The 21,848-nt window shown below is 36.2% G+C and overlaps 1 protein-coding gene across 5 annotated transcripts in view; it reads left to right on the top strand.

The window, feature by feature from the left end:
* OPHN1 (oligophrenin 1) overlaps positions 1 to 21,848 on the top strand; it is a 630,165-nt gene that overhangs the window by 179,216 nt on the left and 429,101 nt on the right. For all 5 annotated transcript variants that reach the window (XM_082444939.1, XM_082444938.1, XM_082444940.1 and 2 more), the window contains one exon: positions 18,555 to 18,650. In XM_082444939.1, the coding sequence (XP_082301065.1) occupies positions 18,555 to 18,650 (96 nt within the window). The remainder of the gene's footprint in view (positions 1 to 18,554; positions 18,651 to 21,848) is intronic.

The raw sequence follows: 21,848 nt of genomic DNA, 5'->3' as shown, positions 1-21,848 counted from the left end.
ACATGGGGGCAGAAGTCCAGTTTTCCTACCCTTCATCTTTTGTGGCCCAGAGATACTATACTCCTTTCTGCTGGGGTGGGGGGATAAATATTCAGGTTCCCACTAGGCCTCCACTAGTACTGTCTTTTCTGGGATGGGCAGGAGTGGCTCAGTACTGCTTCCCATGGGCCTCCATTTACATTATGGGGACGGGATGGCCTTGTTATTAGTGGGTGAGTGTGGAAGTCCAGTCTTGGGTCTCCATTAGGTCTCCTCTCACACTACCCTAATGGGGAGGGTGATAGGTACAGTACTGCTGGGTGAGAGTGGATGTCCGGGCACATCTGTAGTCTACAATGATACCATGTGGAGTAGGTGGCTTGTTACATCCCTGCAGGGATGAGAGTCCCACTTGGCCTTCTCTGACATTGCCATGATAATGTGATTGGGGTTGGGGTACTATGTTACAGGCTCTCAATTCAGCCTTTGGTGCTGTGGGGAGGGGGGCATGATTTTTTTTCTGTGGTGTTTCCTGGTATAGACTGGTTATTGTCTAAAGGTTTTCTGTCTTGCTAGGCTGCTTCTTTTCTGGTCCTTGGTCTAGAGAGAGCAGGTTTTTCATGGCCTGTATTTTGCTTGAATCCTTTGGCATTTCCAGATTGCTGGCTTCTTCAGCACCTAGGCTGGGATATATGAAGCCAAAATGTAACCCAGAGAACTCAACCCAGGGTCCTTTGTTGTAGTTGATAGAGTTTTTTTTTTTTAATTTTATTTAATTTATTTTTTTATACAGCAGGTTCTTATTGGTTTTCCATTTTATACATATTAGTGTATATATGTCAATTCCAATCTCCCAATTTATCACACCACCACCACCCCTCCTGCCACTTTCCCCCCTTGGTGTCCATACGTTTGTTCTCTACATCTGTGTCTCTATTTCTGCCCTGCAAACTGGTTCATCTGTACCATTTTTCTAGGTTCCACATATATGCGTTAATATACGATATTTGTTTTTCTCTTTCTGACTTTCTTCACTCTGTATAACAGTCTCAGTTTTCTAATAGAGTTTCTATCAGGGTTTCTTGTTCTATCTTTTTTTCTCTCTCTCTCTCTTTTAATATGTATTTTCCAGCTGTTTTTCTCTCTGTGTTGTACTCTGGGTAATTTCCTCAGATCTGTTTTGTAATTTACTACTAGTAGGTTGCTAGCTTTTCTCTTTCAGTACTTTAAACCTAGTACTATTACTTTTTTCTCTACTTTTCAGAGTCTTATGTTTGTTTCACATATAATATCCATGGTTTTTAACTTTAGTTAGCAGGAGGAATAGGGAAAAGTATGTCTACTTTGTCATTCTAGAGACAGAAATCCTTTCCTCTTTTATTTTTTTAGTTCTCTGAAACAACTTGTAAAACATTTAGGTTATTTGATTCTTGAAGTCTTGTTAACATTCACCTGTAAAACTGCCTGAATTTTCTGTCTTTGTTACAGGAAAATGGTAAAGGTGCCAGTGGGGTGACTGTAGTTTATACTGAATATTTAACTATTTTAGTGTTTATTTGTCCTATTCAGATTTCCTGGTTTTTGTTGTTGTTGTTGTTGTTAGTTTACATAATGATGATGTTGAATTTTCCTGTCTGTGAAAATGATTTACCTCAATGTTTATTAAAGTGAAGCTTTTTTTGAAAATTATTTTAAAATTTGTAAATGTATTTACCCCACTTTTGTCTGACTTATTCCTAGTTACTTTACATTTTTACTGTGATTGTTTGTCCTGATGTAAATAATTCTGTAAACAATTTTTAAGTGATTGCCCATTTTACTATTTTTGAAAGTATTTGCATAACTTTTTATATAATTCTCTTATGCTTTTAAAAGCTCCCCTACATCTGTAGTTATATCCCCCTTTCATTTCTAATCTTGCTTATTTGTATTTTCTTGATCATTCTTGCTAGATGTTTGTATTTTTAGTCTTTTCAAAAACTAGTTTGTAATTTTGTTGGTCCTTCATATCTCTTTTCTTTTTCATTATTTTCTGCTTCTATATGTATTATTCCATTTCTTTTGCATTCTTTTGAAGACTAGTTTCTTTTCCTAGTATTTAAAATGGGATGCCAGTGTTTTCACTTATTTCTAATACATCCATTTAAGGTATAAATCTCTCATAAAAATCAGTTCAGCTGCATACTGCAAATTTTGGTATGTAGTGTTTTTGTCATTCATTGTATTTTGCAATTTTCATTTTTTTATTTTATTTTTTAAAGATTTATTTATTATGTATTTATTTATTTTATTTATTTTTGGCTGCATCAGGTCTTAGTTGCAGCATGTGGGATCTTTGTTGAGGCATGTGGGATCTTTCGTTGCCGCATGTGGGCTCTTCGTTGTGGTGCATGGGCTTCTCTCCAGTTGTGGAGTGTGGGTTTTCTCTTCTCTAATTGTGGCATGAAGGCTCTAGGGCACATGGGCTCTGTAGTTATGGTGCAGGTTCCAGAGTGCATGGGCTCTGTAGTGTGTGGCATGCAGGCTCTAGCTGAGGCACGTGATCTCAGTTGTTGTGGTGTGTCGGCTTAGTTGCCCCATGGCATGTGGGATCTTAGTTCCCTGACCAGGGATTGAACCCACGTCCCCTGCATTGTAAGGTAGATTCTTTACCACTGGACCACCAGGGAAGTCCCTGTATTTTGCAGTTTTTAAAATGATTTCTTCTTTAATGTATAAATTATTTAGAAGTTTATCTTTCTTATATTGTATCTTTTTGCTATCTTTATTATTGCTTTCTGAATTTGTTACTTTGTGGTCCCAAATTTGCCTGGTAGTTTTGGGATCCTGTTGAGACTTTTCTGTGGTCTCTTATATGGTCAGTTTTTGTTAATGTTACAAATACATTAAAAAAATAGAATGTTGGGCACAGATATGTATATATATCACACCAAAACAATATATGTATTTATTATTTAGATTTTGCTTGTCTTCGTGTTCAAATCTTTAAATATTCATACAAATAATTTTTCTTTTTGATCTATCAGCACAGTTAAATTCTCACATTATGATCATGAATTTGTCAATTCTTTTAATTCTGTCAAATATCTATATGTATATATACATACACGAGGACATTTTATTAGGTATATATAGATTTTAGACATATATTCTTGGTTCATTATTCCTTTTACTGAGTAAAATCTATTTTTAGCCTTTTTAATATATTTATTTGCTTTATTTTTGTCTGATTCTATATTGCTATTTAAGCTTTCTTTTGGTTGGTATTTTCCTGGTATATTTATTTTCCATTATACTATTTTCAACCATTTTTAGTGTTTATGTTTAGTTGTACTTCCTATAAACAGGATATAGCCAGACTGTAACAAAAAAATATTTCTATCTCTGTTTCATTACGTGAGTTTACATTTATTGCTTTTTTTATATAGTTAGATTTACTTTTACCATTTTATTTTGTTTTTATCCTATTGACCATACTTTTTATTTCCTTTTCTCTGACTCCTGCCTTCAATCTTATTGTATCTTATTTTTTCCCACCAATTCCACTTGTTTCCTTTTAATGGATACACTTAAATATTTTATGACTAGACAAGGACCTTAGAACACCTTAAATTGAGCTACCGTTTCCCATCTTCTGTTTCACTGATGACTGATATTTTAGTTTCACTTTATCATTTACTCCCCCCATTAGATACTATTTATAATTATTAGAGTTAATTTTGTTTACAGTTAACATAACATCCTTGAATATTTTCTTGCCCTATTCTCTTTTTTATTGTGATAAAATATGTAAAATAAAATTTACCATTTTGATAATTTTTAGCATACAAGTACATTCATAATGCGGTGCAATCTTTACCACTATTCATTTACAGAACGTTTTCATCATACCTGTTGAAACTGTGTACCCATTAAACAGTAACTCCTCATTGCCTTCTACCTTCAATGACTGGTAGCCTATATTCTATATTCTGTCTTTATGAATTTGCCTATTCTAGATACCTCATATAAGTAGAATCATACAATATTTGTCCTTTGGTTTATTTCACTTAACATTACATTTTCAAGGTTTATCTATTTTGTAACATGTATCAGAAGTTCATTGTGTGTTGTCAGGAATAATTATGTTACTAAAAATGTTTTTTTCCCTTACATCAGTCAGGTGCAAACGTGGAATAACACCAAGGAGAGTTGTATGAAAGTGAAAGAGATTTATTATCCTCACAGGACCTGGAATAGGGAGGCACTGCCCTCCATGAAGGGGCCATGTGAGAGTAGCTTCAAGTGAATGGGCTCAACCAAGCAGATGGGGAGCTGAGAGAGAGAAGGGAGGAGAGGAGAAGAGAAGAAAAATTAAGAGAAAAGTGGCAAATGACTTTATTAGGTTTAAGGTACAGTACACAAACAAAAGGCATGATGGGATTTCATTGATGTGACTGAACGTTGCTAAGTCACAATCAAGGGAGGGCAAAAAGGGAAACTTGTGGTGGGGACCAGCTTTATAACACTGCGCCACCTTGTTGCATGGTCGGGGGCTCATGGTTTGTGGGGATGTTGAGGCAGCAGGAAAATATGAAGTTTTAAAAATTTATAGTATGCATTCCTTTTTTTCCCAGTTTTATTGAGATACAAGTGACATAACACATATAAATTTAAGATGTACATCATAATGATTTGATATATGTATATATTACAAAGTGATTACCACAATAAGCTTTGTTAGCATCCATCACCTCACGTATTTAAAATTTTTTTTTCTTGTGATGAGAAATTTTAGCATCTACTCTCTTAGCAACTTTTGAATATACAGTATGGTATTGTTAACCATATTATGTTGTACATTGCATCTTCCAAACTTAATTATCTTGTAACTGAAAGTTTGTCCTTTTTGACCACCTTCACCCAAATGATAGTTTCTAAATAACTTTTCCAATTAAAAAAAAATGTTTAAGACCAATTTAAGCATTTTTCCATCTCAGTTAGAATTATTGGCCAATCCTGTATCTTTTTTTTTTTTAACATCTTTATTGGAGTATAATTGCTTTACAATATTGTGTTAGTTTCTGCTGTATAACAAAGTGGATCAGCTATATGTATACATATATCCCCATATCCCCTCCCTCTTGCATCTCCCTCCCACCCTCCCTATCCTACCCCTCTAGGTGGTCACAAAGTAAATATTTTCTCCCATTCAGTAGGTTGTATTTTCGTTTTGCCAAAGGTTTCCTTTTCTGTGCAAAAGCTTTGAAGTTTAATTAGGTCCCATTTGTTTATTATTGCTTTTGTTTCTTTTGCCTTAGGCGACAGATCCAAGAAAATATTGTTGTGATTTATGTCAAAGAGTGTTCTGCCTATGTTCTCTTCTAGGAGTTTTATGGTTTCCATTATTACACTTAGGTCTTTAAACCATTTTCAATTTATTTTTGTACATGGTGTGAGGGAATGTTCTAATCTCATTGTTTTACATGTGGCTGGCCAGTTTTCCCAGCACCACTTTTTGAAGAGACTGTCTTTTCTCCATTGTATATTCTTGCATCCTTTGTTGTAGATTACTTGATCATACGTGTGTGGGTTTATTTCTGGGCTCTCTTTTCTGTTCCATTGATCTATGTGTTTGTGTTTGTGCTAGCAACATGCTGTTTTGATTACTATAGCTTTTCAATATAGTCTGAACTCTTGGAGGTTTATATATCCAGCTTTGTTTTTTTTTTCTCAAGATTGCTGTGTCACTTGGGGTCTTTTATGGTTCCCTATGAATTTTAGGATTATTTGTTGTAGTTCTGTGAAAAATGTCATGAGTGTTTTGATAAAGATTACATTGAATCTGTAGATTGCTTTGGGTAATATGGCCATTTTAACAATATTCATCCAATCCAAAGGTACAGAATATCTTTCCATTTCTTTGTATCATCTTCAATTTCCTTCATCAATGTTTTATAGTTTTCAGAGAATTTGTCTTTCACCTCCTTGGTTAAGTTTATTCCTAGGTATTTTATTCTTTTTGATAAAATTGTAAGTGATATTTTCTTGACTCTCCCTTTCTGATACTGCATTATTAGTATATAGAAATAACAGTTTTCTGTATATTAATCTTGTATCCTGTAACCTTCCTGAATTTATTTATTAGTTCTAATTTTTTTGGAGTGGGCACTTTAGGGTTCTCTATATAAAGTATCATGTCCTCCTCAAATAGTGAGAATTGTAGCTCTTCCCTTCCAATTTGGATACCTTTTATTTTTTTTTCTTCTTTGATTGCAGTGGGTAGGACTTCCAGTTAAGATAATTTTTCTTGATTCGGCCTTTGCTTGGTTGCAGTAAACCTTTGTTTTCCAGAGCTCCTTCAAAGTTGGTTTAGACAGATTCTGGTTATTTTTTTTTGTTTTTAATTTTTTAAATTTATTTATTTTTGGCTGCGTTGGGTCTTTCTTGCTGTGCACGGGCTTTCTCTAGTTGTGGCGAGCGGGGGCTACTCTTCGTTGCGGTGTGCAGGCTTCTCTGTCATTGCGGTGGCTTCACTTGTTACGAAGCATGGGCTCTAGGCAGGCGGGCTTCAGTAGTTGTGGTACACAGGCTCAGTAGTTGTGGCTCACGGGCTCTAGAGCGCAGGCTCAGTAGTTGTGGTGCACGGACTTAGTTGCTCTGCGGCATGTGGGATCTTCCCGGACCAGGGCTCAAACCCGTGTCCCCTGCATTGGTAGGCAGATTCTTAACCACTGCGCCACCAGGGAAGCCCCTGGTTATTTTTTGTTTGTTTGTTTGTTTTGATGTTCCTGTGGGGAACTAAGAGCTTGGAGCTTCCTAGGTTGCCATTTTACTGACCTCTACCCCTATGCCTTTTACTCCCTTCTTTTGTTATTCCTATTAGGGCCTCTTGTCCTTCTATCTCTTTTATTTTCTTTTATATTTTCTCATTGTTTATTTCTCTGTGCTGTTCTGGGGGTGATATCCTCAGATCTGTTTTCCAATTCAGTACCAGTAGGTTGATTGTTATTTTATCTCAACATGTTAAAATTAATACTTCATTTTATTAACATTGGTTATTGCTGATGAGAAAATGTATGTCTGTTTATTGTCCCTTCTTAGATGATTGGATTTTTTACTTCATCTCTGAATATTGTAAATATACCTATTAAAATACCTTTTGGATTGCACTGTAATTCTCATTCTCAAAGAAAGGAATCCACTCATTTATTTTGGCTCTCATGTTACTTTCCTAGTATTATTTGTAATTTCTGACTATTAAGTTCTCCTGGGTGGGAGTTGTTTCTTTGAGATTTCCTCATGTACCCTGGTTTGTGGAGGCATCCTTAGGGGGCAGTTTTTCTTTTACTTCCTCTTGAGCTTGCTGGTACTGGTTCAGGATCAGTTTTGAAGTTAATTTCTTTTAACCTATGTGTGCAGTACAATTTTGAACTTTAATCAACAAAAGCTTGTGGTTCTGGGTCACTGTTGATTTTAGCTCAGTGTGAGACTGACTGTCTGCTATATTCCCTGCAGCATCCTATGTCAGTGGGTTTCATGCAGGAACCTCATTCTAGCTCCCAACTCCAACAGAATGTTCCCCCTGCTTGTTGATAAAATCCCAACTCCTACATGCAGTCACTTCATTTTATTCATGGTAATTATATTTTTAAAGTCATTAGAAACACTGAATTTGTGAATACTGAACCATTGCTCCTTGAGGGAATACAGAGGTTTCTTTAAGCTTCTTGTCACAACATATTCATCAACTGATCAATACATAACCTTGTTTTTTGTGTTCCTTTTTAAAGACATTGAACTCATGACCAATAGCACTATAATGCATGCCTGATCTAAGCTTATCTAATGTATGAAATTCCTCTGTAAGGCACAGCACAACCTTCTTACTTTTACAAACATGAGACAGCACTTAAGCAGTATGCTTAGGGGCAATATTAAACAGCTCAACCACCAACAAAAAGCACAAAAAATATGAAAATCATGACAATAAACAGACCACAAAAAGGACACTTGTTTAAAGTATGAGAGTTGAAACAAGAAAGCAGTGTTGATTTTCATGACCTCTGCTGGGAAAATATATGTCAGTGAGTAGGCAAATTCACAGATACAGAATCTGCAAATGATGAGAATCAACTGTATCTAGTTCTCATACCCTTCCACTGGCTACTTGGTCTCAGCTACTGCTCTCTCCTCTGGTTTTTAATTTCCTCTTCTCCTCTTCCTTTCTGGTAGTTGAGAGTCCCCCCCCAAAAAAATTTATTTATTTATTTATTTATTTTTGGCTGTGTTGGGTCTTAGTTGCAGCACACGGGATCTTTCATTGCTTTGTGTGGGCTTCTCTCTAGTTGTGGTACATGGGCTCCCTAGTTGTGGTGCGCAGGCTCTAGAGCACGTGGGCTCTGTAGTTGCGGCATGTGGGCTTAGTTGCCCCATGGCATGTGGGATCTTAGTTCCCTGACCAGGGATCGAATGCACGTCCTCTGCATTGGAAGGTGGATTCTTAACCACTGGACCACCAGGGAAGTCCCGAGAGTTTTGCTTGCTTTCTAGGTCTGTTGGATATTTTAAAAGGCGCACACACACACACACACTCACTCACTTGTTGCATTTTACTTAACATTTCTATGTGTTTGGATTAGGAGGAGGGTTTATTGGTTGAATCAATCTGACTTATTGAGTGGGTACTTTAAAAGAGTCAAAGTCATACACTCAGGCTGAGAGAGCTAGGAGAGACCTTAAAGATTTTCTTGTTGAAGAGTTCTTAAGTTGGACATCACGGCTTCTTGGAACTTGAGATTTTACAGATGTGTATATATATACATTTTTCTGGGAAGAAAATCTGTATATTTTATCATACTCTCAACAAGTCTTTAAAATGCAAGAGCCACTGTTTGTCTAATTCTATTTTAATTTTTATAGGACATTTTCATTAGATGTTCATAGCAGTCTTATTAATAGTAACAATAGCCCAATTTTAAAATAAAAATAGTTGGCATTTATAAAGTGATCTCTAGTTTTTAAAGTATGACATCTTAATCTCCCCAATAACCCTCTGAGGTAGACGATATTATAATTTTACATATAAACTGAAGGCAATCATAGTAGCTAGTAAGTAGTAAGGATTCTTTTAAATCAAGGCCCAGAGAGGCGAAGTAACTTGCCCATACCCACAAAGCTGATTAGTTCCAGAGCCAAGACTTAGAACTGCAGTCTTAGTGATCTTTCCACTACTTCATTCTGCCTTGGAAAAACACACAGCCCTACCAGGTGTTAATATGAGGATTCATTTAAGCTAATAAATTGTTGAGTGTAAAGGGATGATTATATTAAGGGAACAACTTTTTTTTTTAACTGAAAGCAGCAAAAACCATCAAGCCTGGCAATCCCTTGGGCATTCCACTGTTTAATATGCTTAAGAAGTAGAATTGCATCCATGAGGTTTTGAGTCATAATGAAATTTGGCTACTTCAGTTTCATCCCAATTAAAATATGGGTGCAGTCTCTATTTCATTTATTTCTGCTCTGATTTTTTTTCCTTCTACTAACTTTGTGATTTGTTCTATTTTTCTAATTCCTTTAGGTGTAAGCTTAGGTTGTTTATTTGAGATTTTTCTTGTTTCCTGAGGTAAGCTTGTATTGCTGTAAACTTCCCTCTTAGACCTGTTTTTTGCTACATCCCATAGATTTTGGATCATTGTATTTTTTGTTTTAATTTATACATCTATTTTACCACTCCCTGGCTTTGATTGGAATTTTTAGTACATTCATGTTTAATTTAATATTGACAAGGTGGGATTTACATCTACCATTTTGCTATTTATTTTTGGTGTGCCTTGTATCTCACTTATTCTTCTATTCTTCCACTATTGTCTTCTTTTGTGTAAAAAATTTTTTTCTAGTACACGATTTTAGTTAGTTTGTTGTTTATTTTACTATATATTTTCAGCTGTTTACTTATTGGTTGTCCTGGGAAATACAATTGATATCCAACCTTAGTAATGTAGGACAGATTAGTACCAATTCTGTAATATATAAAAACTTTTCTCCAATATAGCTATGTTACCTCCCCTTTCTTTTGTGCTAGTATTTTCATACAAATTACACTTTATACATTATAATTTCATCAACATAGTTTTATAACTATTGCTATGCACAGTTTTCTCTTGACTCATACATAAAGAGAAAAGAGTAACAAACCAAATACATTTACTCTACTATATTTGCATATATTTCTTTTGCTGGTGCCATTCACTTCCTCATGTGCATCAAGTTACTGTTTAGTGTCCTTCAATTTTCACTTGGAAGACTCCCTTTAGTATTTATCATAAGGCACTTTTGCTAACAACAGATTCTTTCAGTTTCTGTTTATATGGGAATATCTTAATTTTCTCTTTATTTTTGAAGGTTAATTTTGGCAGATATAGAGTATTTTTGATACTTTTTGTTCCCCCAGAACTTTGAGTATGTCACTTCACTGTTTTTGGGACTTCGTGCTTTCTGATGAAAAGTCAGCTGTTAATCTTATTGAGGCTCTCTCTTGTACATAATGAGTCAATTTTTCTTGCTTCTTTTTAAGCTTCTCTTTCTTTTTCTTTCAGTAGTATGTGATGTTTCTAGGTGTGTGTGTTTTTCAGTTTGTCTTCCTTAAAGTGTGTTGAGCTTGTTGGGAGTGCAGATTAATGTTTTTCATCAAATGTGGCAAATGTTATTTCTTTCCCTTTCTTTCTCTCCTCTTCTGGGATTCCCACTATGTGTGTAGCGTCACTCTTGTTGGTGTCCCACAGGTCTCTGAGGCTCTGTTGATGTTTCTTCATTCTCTTTTTTTTCTGTTTCGTAGACTGGATTATCTCAATTGACCTGTCTTCAAGTTCACTGACTCTTGTGCCTGCTCAAATTTAATCTTAAGCCATTGTAGTAAAATTTTTATTTCAGTTATTGTACTTCTAAAAAATATCTTTATTGGAGTATAATTGCTTTACAAAAATGTTGTGTTAGCTTCTGCTGTACAACAAAGTGAATCAGCTATATGTATACATATATTCCCATATGCCCTCCCTCTTGCGTCTCCCTTCCACCCTCCCTATCCCACCACTGGAGGTTGTCAGAAAGCACCGAGCTGATCTCCCTGTGCTAAGCAGCAGCTTCCCGCTAGCCATCCACTTTACGTTTGGTAGTGTATATATATCAGTGCTACTCTCTCACTTTGTCCCAGCTTCCCCTTCCCCTGCGTGTCCTGAAGTCCGCTCGCTACATCTGCATCTTTATTCCTGCCCCGCCACTAGGTTCATCAGTACCGTTTTTTTAGATTCCATATATGTGCGTTAGCGTATGGTATTTGTTTTTTCTTTCTGACTTACTTCACTCTGTATGACAGAGTCTAGGTCCATTCACCTCATTACAAATAACTCAATTACTTTCCTTTCTATGGCTGAGTAATATTCCATTGTATATATGTACCACATCTTCTTTATCCATTCATCTGTTGATGGACATTTAGGTTGCTTCCATGTACTGGCTATTGTAAATAGTGCTGCAATGAACATTGTGGTACGTGACTCTTTTTTAATTATGGTATTCTCAGGATATATGCCCAGTAGTGGGATTGCTGGGTCGTATGGTAGTTCTATTTTTAGTTTTTTAAGGAACCTCCATACTGTTCTCCATAGTGGCTGTATCAATTTACATTCCCACCAACAGGGCAAGAGGGTTCCCTTTTCTCCACACCCTCTCCAGCATTTGTTGTTTGTAGATTTTTTGATGATGGCCATTCTGACTGGTGTGAGGTGATACCTCATTGTGGTTTTGATTTGCATTTCTTTAATGATTAGTGATGTTGAGCATCTGTTCATGTGTTTGTTGGCAATCTGTAAGTCTTCTTTGGAGAAATGTCTCTTTAGTTCTTCCACCCATTTCTGGATTGGGTTGTTTGCTTTTTGATACTGAGCTGCATGAGCTGCTTGTATATTTTGGAGATTAATCCTTTGTCAGTTGCTTCATTTTCAAATATTTTCTCCCATTCTGAGGGTTGTCTTTTCATCTTGTTTATGGTTTTGTTTGCTGTGCAAAAATTTTAAGTTTCATTAGGCCCCATTTGTTTATTTTTGTTTTTACCTCCATTACTCTAGGAGGTGGATCAAAAAGGGTCTTGCTGTGATTTATGTCATAGAGTGTTCTGCCTATGTTTTCCTCTAAGAGTTTTATAGTGTCTGGCCTTACATTTAGGTCTTTAATCCATTTTGAGTTTATTTTTGTGTATGGTGTTAGCAAGTGTTCTAATTTCATTCTTTTACATGAAGATGTCCAGTTTTCCCAGCACCATTTATTGAAGAGACTGTTTTTTCTTCATTGTATATTCTTGCCTCCATTGTCAAAGATAAGGTGACCATATGTGTGTGGGTTTATCTCTGGCTTTCTCTCCTCTTCCGTTGACCTATATTTCTGTTTTTGTGGCAGTACCATACTATCTTGATTACTGTAGCTTTGTAGTATAGTCTGAAGACTGGGAGCCTAATTCCTCCAGCTCTGTTTTTCTTTTTCAAGATTGCTTTGGCTATTCAGGATCTTTTGTGTTTCCATATGAATTGTAAAATATTTTGTTCTAGTTCTGTGAAAAATGGCATTGGTAATTTGACAGAGATTGCATTGAATCTGCAGATTGCTTTGGGTAGTATAGTCATTTTCACAATATTGATTCTTCCAATCCAAGAACATGGTATATCTCTCCATTTGTTTGTATCGTGTTTTATTTCTTTCATCAGTGTCTTATAGTTTTCTGCATACATGTTTTTGCCTCCTTAGGTAGGTTTATTCCTAGGTAATTTATTCTTTTTGTTGCAGTGGTAAATGAGAGTGTTTCTTTAATTTATCTGTCTGATTTTTCTTTGTTAGTATATAGGAATGCATATATACTAACAATGTGCATTAATTTTGTATCCTGCTACTTTTCCAAATTCATTGATTAGCTGTAGCAGTTTTCTGGTGGCACCTTTAGGATTTTCTATATATAGTATCATGTCATCTGCAAACAGTGACAGTTTTACTTCTTCTTTTCCAATTTTGATTCTTTTATTTCTTTTTCTTCTCTGATTGCTGTGGCTAAGACTTCCAAAACTATGTTGAATAATATTGGCGAGAGTGTGCACCCTTGTCTTGTTCCTGATCTTAGAGGAAATGGTTTCAGTTTTTCACCATTGAGAATGACGTTGGCTGTGGGTTTGTCATATATGGCCTTTATTATGTTGAGTGTGGTTCCCTCTGTGCCCAGTTTCTGGAGAGTTTTTTTCACAATTGGGTATTGAATTTTGTTGAAAGCTTTTTCTGCATCTATTGAGCTTGTCATGTGGTTTTTATCCTTCAGTTTTGTTAATATGGTATTTCACATTGATTGATTTGCGTATATTGAAGAATCCTTGCATTCTTGGGGGAATCCCCTCTTGCTCATGGTATATGATCGTTTTACTGTGCTGTTGGATTCTGTTTGTCAGTATTTTGTTGAGGATTTTTGCATCTGTGTTTATCAGTGATATTGTTCTGTAATTTTCTTTTTTCATGACGTCTTTGTCTAGTTTTGGTATTGGGGTGATGGTGGCTTCATAGAATGAGTTTGGGAGTGGTCCTCCATCTCCTGTATTTTGGAAGAGTTTGAGAAGGATGGGTATTAACTCTTCTTTAAATGTTTAATAGAATTTGTCTGTGAAGCCATCTGGTCCTGCGCTTTTGTTTGTTGGAAGATTTTTAATCACAGTTTCAATTTCAGTGCTTGTGATTGGTCTGTTTGTATTTTCTATTTATTCCTGATTCAGTCATGGAAAGTTTTGCTTTTCTAAGAATTTGTCCATTTCTTCCAGGTTGTCCATTTTATTGGCACATAGTTGCTTGTAGTAATCTCTCATGATCCTTTGTACTTCTGCAGTGTCAGTTGTTACTTCTCCTTTTTCATTTCTAATTCTGTTGATTTGAGTCTTCTCCCTTTTTTCCCTGATGAGTGCAGCTAATAGTTTATCAATTTTGTTTATCTTCTCAAAGAACCAGCTTTTAGTTGTATTGGTCTTTGCTATTGATTCCTTGTACTTTTTAACTACAGAACTTTGAATTGTTTCTTTTAAAAATATCTCCAACCCTCTATTGTTGTTGTTTATTTGGTGACACATCATTCTCATTCTCTCCTTTAGTTATTAGTCGTGGTTTACTTTAATTATTTGAACATATTTAAAATAGCTAATTCAAAATCTTTTTTTTTTTGAAAGTCCAATGTCTGGGCTTCCTCCTGAATAGTTTCTATTGATAACCCTTTTTTTTCTTGAGTATGGGGCAGTATTCTCTGTGTGTCTCATAATTTCTTGTTGGAAAGGGTACATTTAAAATAATATAATGTGACAACTCTGAAAATTAGTTCCTGTCTCCCTCCCAGGATTTGTTATAAGTGACTGTTATTGTCCTTTGTTTTTTGATCTCTTGGACTAAATCTGTATTAAAGTCTACTTTTTGTTGTGTGAAGCCACTGAAGTCTTTGATAGGTTAGCTTAGTGTTCTGCTAATGATTGGACAGTGATTTTATTAAATAATTTTAACCAGTAAGTCTCCCAGCTTTTGCTGAAAGGCTTTGTTTGTGTTTTAAGGCATGCCTTCAACATTTGGGCAGTAAATTTACAACGCTGCCTTACCGTTCTCTCCCTGCTTGGGCAGGGCCTCAAATTCAGGCAGAAGAGAAAGATTAAGGCCTTTTCAAGTCTTCTGTGGGCAAACACACAACCCAGAGTGTGCATACATTTCTTTGCATGTATGTGTCTTTCTAGATTTCTTGGAATAGTTTTCAGCTTTGCAAAGACCCCTATGGGTATGTCATTCTCTAATTTGTCATTCTTTTTTTTCTTAGCAGGTGTTTTGTTCAGCCACTTTATAAGTCCAATTTGTACATCACCTCAGGTCACCACAGTCTTAAACAATTTCAGACGATTGTTTTTGTAAATGCTCCAATGGCAGCATACTTTACACAGAATGAACTTTGTGTTAAGAGAAGCAAAGACAAACTCTAAGAACGGAGCTTTCTGTACCTGTCAGACTGGACAAATAGTAATCATTCTCTGAGAGTGGGGCCTTGTGAACCTCCAACCCGCTCTGCCCTCTCCAGTGGCTGCTAAATTGTTGGTTTTCATAGATACTGTAGTTGTGAGGCTGTTGGTCTTTAGCGTTATTGCAGAGATTGCAGAGCTGGTGAGAAGGTGATTTGATTAGGATAACGTAATATATCACAAAATTCACTGTTTTTATAGAGATTCACTCTTTTGTCTTGAATATACAGCCCTTAGATTGTTAAGCTTTAATTTAGATAGTACTTGATATATATATATATGAGAGAAAAAACTTGTATCCAGAATATATAAAGAAATTTTATAGCTCAATAATAAGAAAATAAACAACTCAACCATAGGACAAGAAAAATTTGAACAGACCCTTTATAAGAAAAGTTATTACAAATGTCCAATAAGTACATGATAAGATACTCAGCACCATTAGTCATCAGGAAAATGCAAATTAAAACTATAGTGAAATACCACTACACACCCATTAGAATGGCTAAAATTAAAATTAAGAAGTAAATAACCAGATGCTGGAAAGTATGTGGATCAACTGAAATTCTCATACATTGTTGATAAGAATACAAAATGGTACAATGGCTTTGGAAGACAGTTTAACCTTTTCTTACATAGTTTAATATACATTTACCAACTAACCATAAAACGCATTCATTGAGCTCCTAGGGTGCACTCCTTGGGAGAAGTGAAAACATATGTCTCAGAAAGAATTTTACATGAGTGTTTATAGCAGTTTTTATTCATAATAGTGAAAAGCTAGAAACATCAGAAAAGTCCCTGAATAGGTGAATGAATGAATTATGGTATATTTACACAGTAGGATACTACTTAGCAACAAAAAGAATGAATTACTGATTCATGAATTACCAAGACATCCTGCAGACTTAAATAAGTTGGAAATAAAAGAGGATATTCCGTATGATTCTGTAGAAAACTATAGTGATAGAAACCAAATTGGGATCTATATAATATGAATTAGTTAACTAATCGATCCCGTTTATATTCTGCCTCATTCCCCGGAAGCTTCAATTGCCTAAAAGGTACTATCCAACTACATTCTAAAATGAGTTAGGAAAAGATGAGGGAAAAACATCATAGAAGACACACGAATACATAAGAAGGGGATTGAGGGAGAACTGACAAAGATAGCTTGAAAAATTATGAGAGAGTGGCTTTGTGGGCGGGGGTGGGGCAGTATCAGGGAGGATATACAGATGAATTTACATGGTTTGGAGTGGTGCAGCGAATTTTAGGATGATAAGGAAATAAATGTCCCATCCATGATAAGCATTTCTAGGTTATCTGTTGATTCTTTGTAGTCAAGAAGTCACCCAACACATTTATCTAAAATATATGAGTCTTTCCTGGCATTTCCCTCAGTGCAGAGGCCAAATAAATGAGACCTTCTTTCCATGAAGAGCTGTTAATTTGTGTTTGTATTTTTGTGCATGTGATTTGCTTCATGGTCTCATTTTTTGGGTTTGTTTATAAGGTGAGGATAGTAATACCTACCTTTAGATACTTGGGAAGAGTAAATGAAAAGTGTTTGTGCAAAGTCCTTCATAAACATTTTCAAGCTCTGTGCAGATGTAAGGTAGTGTTTTGAAGTCCAAGAAATCTGGAGAAGAGTGTTGGTGCAAATAATGAGAAAGGGAATGAATATAACTCCTTTCTCACTCCATGCCTTTACTTACAAAATACTATAAGTGTTGAAAATCATAATATTTGTGGTTTCTAAAATGTTCATATAATTCTAAATGAGGAGTGATTTATAACTGTACCTTGCTCAGCTCAATTTACGAAATCCTGGTATTTGTGAAAGGACAGTACAATGAATATTATATGTAATTTCCCTGAGTAAAACAGTGCACATGGGAAACTCTGGCCTTGTTTTTTTTTTTTTTTTGCTGCTGGCCAAAGAGGCCAGAGAAAAGTTTTCCAGATATGGAGCCAGTTTTGTGTTCTCTTTGCTGATGAAATGTGGAAGGCAGGGTGTGCATGCTCCTCTCACATTTATGTGGCCTGATTTGAAGTGGAAAATGTGATTCTAAAATGTGGAAATTTGAAAAGGAATGGTAACCTGGTCTGCAGTCTCCAATCTCTGTTAAGTATTATTATTATTGTTATTGTTGTTATTATTGCCAGTGATGTGTTCAGAGGGTCAAGGATCTAAATACTAAAAATAAGTACTTCTGATAATGGGACATAGGCAAGAAGGTAATAAAATTCTTGGCATGTTTATGTGCTCAGACAAATGCCTAAGCATGTTTTATTGTGTTTAACCATGATAACTTTTCATTGAAAGGACTGTTGTTTGCATTGTCTCCCTTTCTGTTAGGGTGAGAGCAAAAACTTTAAGTAGCTTGTATATCTGATAGATATGAAGGTGGAGGATGATGAAACTAAGGAGTGAAAGAAGAAATAGGAAAAGGGGACCAAAAATTACCAAGAAGCTTGATGTTTCCTAGAATATGGTCTTAATGTGTTACTTTAGTTGGTGAGAGCAGTGCTCCTCAAACTCTAAAGAGCATGTGAATCCCCTAGGGATTATATAAAAATGCAGTTTCTGATTTTGTCGGTCTGGGGTGTGACCTGGGAATGTGTATTTCTATCAAGCTCCCAGGTGATGACGATACTGCTGGCCTGAGAACCACTCTTGGCATAGCAAGATTGGAGGTTTGGCTGGATATACTGGTGAAAGTCATATTTTAAAAATTTCAATAAGGATAATTTGTCAAAAGGGTAACTAATTGTGATTTAATTTTATATTATCATTAAACTTCTGTGTAATAAAATTCAAAATCATTGACCAAAAATAAAAACATCTGTCTGGCCATACCACCCTCAATTTTTCATCAATTATCTCCTTATTTTAGGTCCCTTAGTGAATACTCTGTGAGCAAGTTAAATTTGTCCCTCTACCAGATAGTATCTTAACCCAGGCTGCCATCTGGTTAATGTGTAAAATGTCCAGCTGTTACCTATGTTGTCATGGGAAATGCCCTAGAGATGCAGACACACCACTGGACTTCTAGTTCCAGCTCTTCCAGATAGCTCTGGAACCTGGAGCTATTTTTTTCTTTGTACAATGATTGTGGATGTTTGTTTGGTAGAGGTAAGAAAGCATCTAGTCCATTGTCCATAATAGGCACTCAATAAAGCTTAAGGAGACTCTATTAGGAGTACAACTAAGTAGCTTTAGGTCTTACAGGCTTTGGGTAGAACAAGTCATATAGGACAGGGATTGAAGATAAAACATGTACCATGGCTTAAACGAAGGACTTCACTAAGTTGCCCTACTTCATCTTTAATATGTGGTTTTAGTTGCTCAAATTTTCTACTGAAGGTCTGGTCTTTGGTTTAACGGTCTTGTAATGCAATTTGCTACCTGCTAGGAGCACTTCCCTTTGTTTTTCTCCTGTCTGCTCTAACAGAGATGAGGAAATCAGACAAAAGGCAGCAGTATTGACCATTTCTCCTGTTTCCCTTCCTTTACAGATTACTCCTCTGCTGTTCAGAAATTTTCCCAAACGTTGCAGTCCTTTCAGTTTGATTTCATTGGAGACACTCTGACTGATGACGAGATTAACATTGGTAAGTCTTCAGCTACATATGGCCATGTGCCTCTCATAGCAGGTCTGAAAAAAAGCAGCCTCCTTGGTCTGTGGGTATAGAAAACTTGGGCATCTTTATTCCCTGTTGTCCCCTGTTGTGCCAAGCTCCTGGGAGGCTGCTTAAGAAACATAAAGAAACATTCCCTCGTAGTCCCATTTCCTCCTCACACAAAAGCAATCAAAAGATATCCCTTAAACCTCCATTGAGGTCTTTGACTCAGTCTGCAGAGGAATTTTTCTTTAAAGAATCTAACACACGAAAATAGATGTTTTTGTGAAGGATAAAGAGTGATTTTGTTTTGTTTTTTTTCGCAAAATAATTCAGAGTAAGGTTCTTCTAAGGAACATATTCCCCGAAAAAGTTTAAAATTAGCATTTATATATGTACAGCTTTTAAGGCAACAGGAGATTTGGCATCTCTCTTGGGAGCTGGATTTAATAACTCGCTTTGTGAGCTGCATGATGTTGGACAAGATATTTCCTCTCTCTGAGCCTTAGTCTTGTCCTCTGTAAAATGTGGTTAATATTTATCTCTCACGGATGTTACAATTAGGAGATTGAACAGTGGAAGTAAGAACTTTGTGTTTGTTATGAAATTAATTATGGCCCTTGGGCCAATCTTCTCTGCCACATTTTTTTGTAAATAAAGTTTTGTTGGAACACAGACTTAACTGCAACACAGTTAAATATTGTCTGTGGGTGATTTTGTAGTACAATGGCAGCATTGAGTAGTAGTGGCAGAGACTGCATGACTTTCAAAGCCTCAAATATTTGCCCTCTGGCCATTGAAAAAAAAAGTTTGGTAACCACTGAGTTAATTGTCATGGTCCGATCGCGGGTTGGAAAAGAATTTCCAGACGCAAGGCAGAATGTAAAGAAGGTAGAATTTATTAGAGGGAAAGGTCGCTGCCAGAACGGCAGGCCGACTTCCTAGTAGTCTGGGAGAGTCGAGCCGGAACATGTGCTATTGATCAGTTTTTATAGCCAGAAAACAAAGGAATGGTCCGAGGTGAAAATTTCATTTACTTATTGGTCGAGGCACATATACCTTCCTTCTATAGGGTGGGAGTGGGGCAGGGCATATGCCTTTCCTTATTTGGGACAGGTCCAGTTGCCCAGGTGGGCGTCGCCCAGGTGGGCTCAGGAATTTTGTAACCATCGTAACATGGTGGGGAGGGAGATTAAGAGTCGGGTAGGGGGCGTAACGCTGAAACTTTTTCAGGCAGGGTTGTCCTTTGTCCTTGAAGCACCATTGTCCTTGGAGCACCACATTAAAGAGTTAGTGCAAAGCATTTGCTAGATGAGAGCACAGAAGTAGTGTGAACGATCTAATTAATGTCACCAAAGCAATTATATTTATGAGCCCAAGAACTAAAATATAAAATGTATTACTATTATATTAAATGCTCTTTGCAGTAAGTATGAATAATATATAAAAGTATAAAGATACCTGTAATAATAAGATATTTCAGCACAGAAGCAATGTATTGGATGTATTGGCATATTGTCTTTTAACTCTCTTTTGTACATGTATCTGTTTTGTGTATGTGTAATTTAGTTCATACTAAATACATAATTTTATCTAATTTTAACCTAACATTTCATCAAGTATTTTCTCATGTCATTTAAAAATTTTCATAAGCTTCATTGGATGGGGCAAGGACATTGTTTTGTTCATTACTATTTCCCTAGCATGTAGAGGAGTACCTAGCATATAGCAGGTGCTCAATACGTTTGTTGAATGAATGAGTAATGGATGCATTTGAGTTTCATTATTATAGGAGCTATACTTTATATACTCTTCAACTGTTGTTAGAAACTTAGCTTATTTCCGATTTTTCATGATTATAAATAATACTGCAATGAGTATTTTTATGAGGTTGATGACTAATGTTTTAGATAAATGTGGCAGGGTAACTAGTGAGGCAGACATTTGCATTTGGATTATTTCTTTATTCACTCCACTTCATTCTACTTCTGCAAATCTATCTTGGTCTAAGTGCATGGCTTATTTAAAAGTTAATATTGTGAGAGTCAGATAGTCCAAGTTTGAACACTAGCTTTGCAACTTATTAGCTGTGTAACCTTGGCAAGTGACTTCACCTCTCTGAGTGTTACATTTCTCATCTGTAATACGGGGATGAGGTGATCAATCCCACGTGTGCACAGTGCCTAAATAAATGTTAGCTATTTAATCATTATTGTTAATATAAGGTTTGGTTACTTTGTACCTTGCAATGGACTGAATGTTTTTGTGTCTTCCACAAATTCATATGTTGAAATTCTAACCTCCAATGTGACAGTATTAGGAGGTGGGGCCTTTGGGAGGTAATTAGGTCATGAAAGTGGAGCCCTCATGGATGGGATTAGTACCCTTATAAAAGAGACTCCAGAAAGCTCTGTCACCCTCTTTCCATCATGTGAGGATACAATGAGAAGTTGGCAGTCTGAAACCTGGAAGAGAGCTCTCAGGAGAACCTGACCTTGATCTCAGACTTCTAGCCTCCAGAACTGTGCAAAATTAATTTCTGTTGTTTATAAGCCACACAGTCTATGGTATTTTGCTATAGCGTCCTGAACTCAGTTAAACATGAATTGGTACTGAGAAGTCCGGGGTGCTGCTATAACAAATACCTAAAAATGTGGAAGTGGCTTTGGAACTGGGTAATGGGCAGAGGCTGAAATAATTTTGAGGTGCATGACAGAGAAAGCCTAGATTGCTGTGAGTGGAATTTTAAAGGTGATTCTGGCGAGAGCTCTGAAAGAAGAAAGAGTGGTAGAGAAAGCTTCAGTCTTCTTGGAGAATACCTAAGTAATCATGGACAGAATATTGGTAGAAATATAGATGGTAGAGTCCATTTTGAGGAGGTCTCAGACAGAGATGAGGAACATGTTATGGGACAGTGGAGAAAGGTGATCCTTGTTATAGAGAGGCAAATAATTAGGCTGCATTGTTTGTGTTCTGGTGTTTTTTGGAAGGTGAAACTTGCAAGCAATGAAATTGGATATTTGGCTGACGCGGTTTCTAAGCAAGTGTTAAAGGAGTGGCTTGGTTTACCCTGACTGCTTATACTAAAATGTCAGAGGAGAGAAATGAAGAGAAGGTGAAATTTTTAAGCAAAAAGGAACCAGAACTTAAAGATTCATCCATATTACAAAAAATGAGAAAGTGTATTTG

Source organism: Balaenoptera physalus, assembly GCF_965194825.1.
Source record: "Balaenoptera physalus genome assembly, chromosome: X".
Taxonomy (NCBI): Eukaryota; Metazoa; Chordata; class Mammalia; order Artiodactyla; family Balaenopteridae; genus Balaenoptera; species Balaenoptera physalus.
This window is presented reverse-complemented; position numbering and strand designations above follow the sequence as displayed.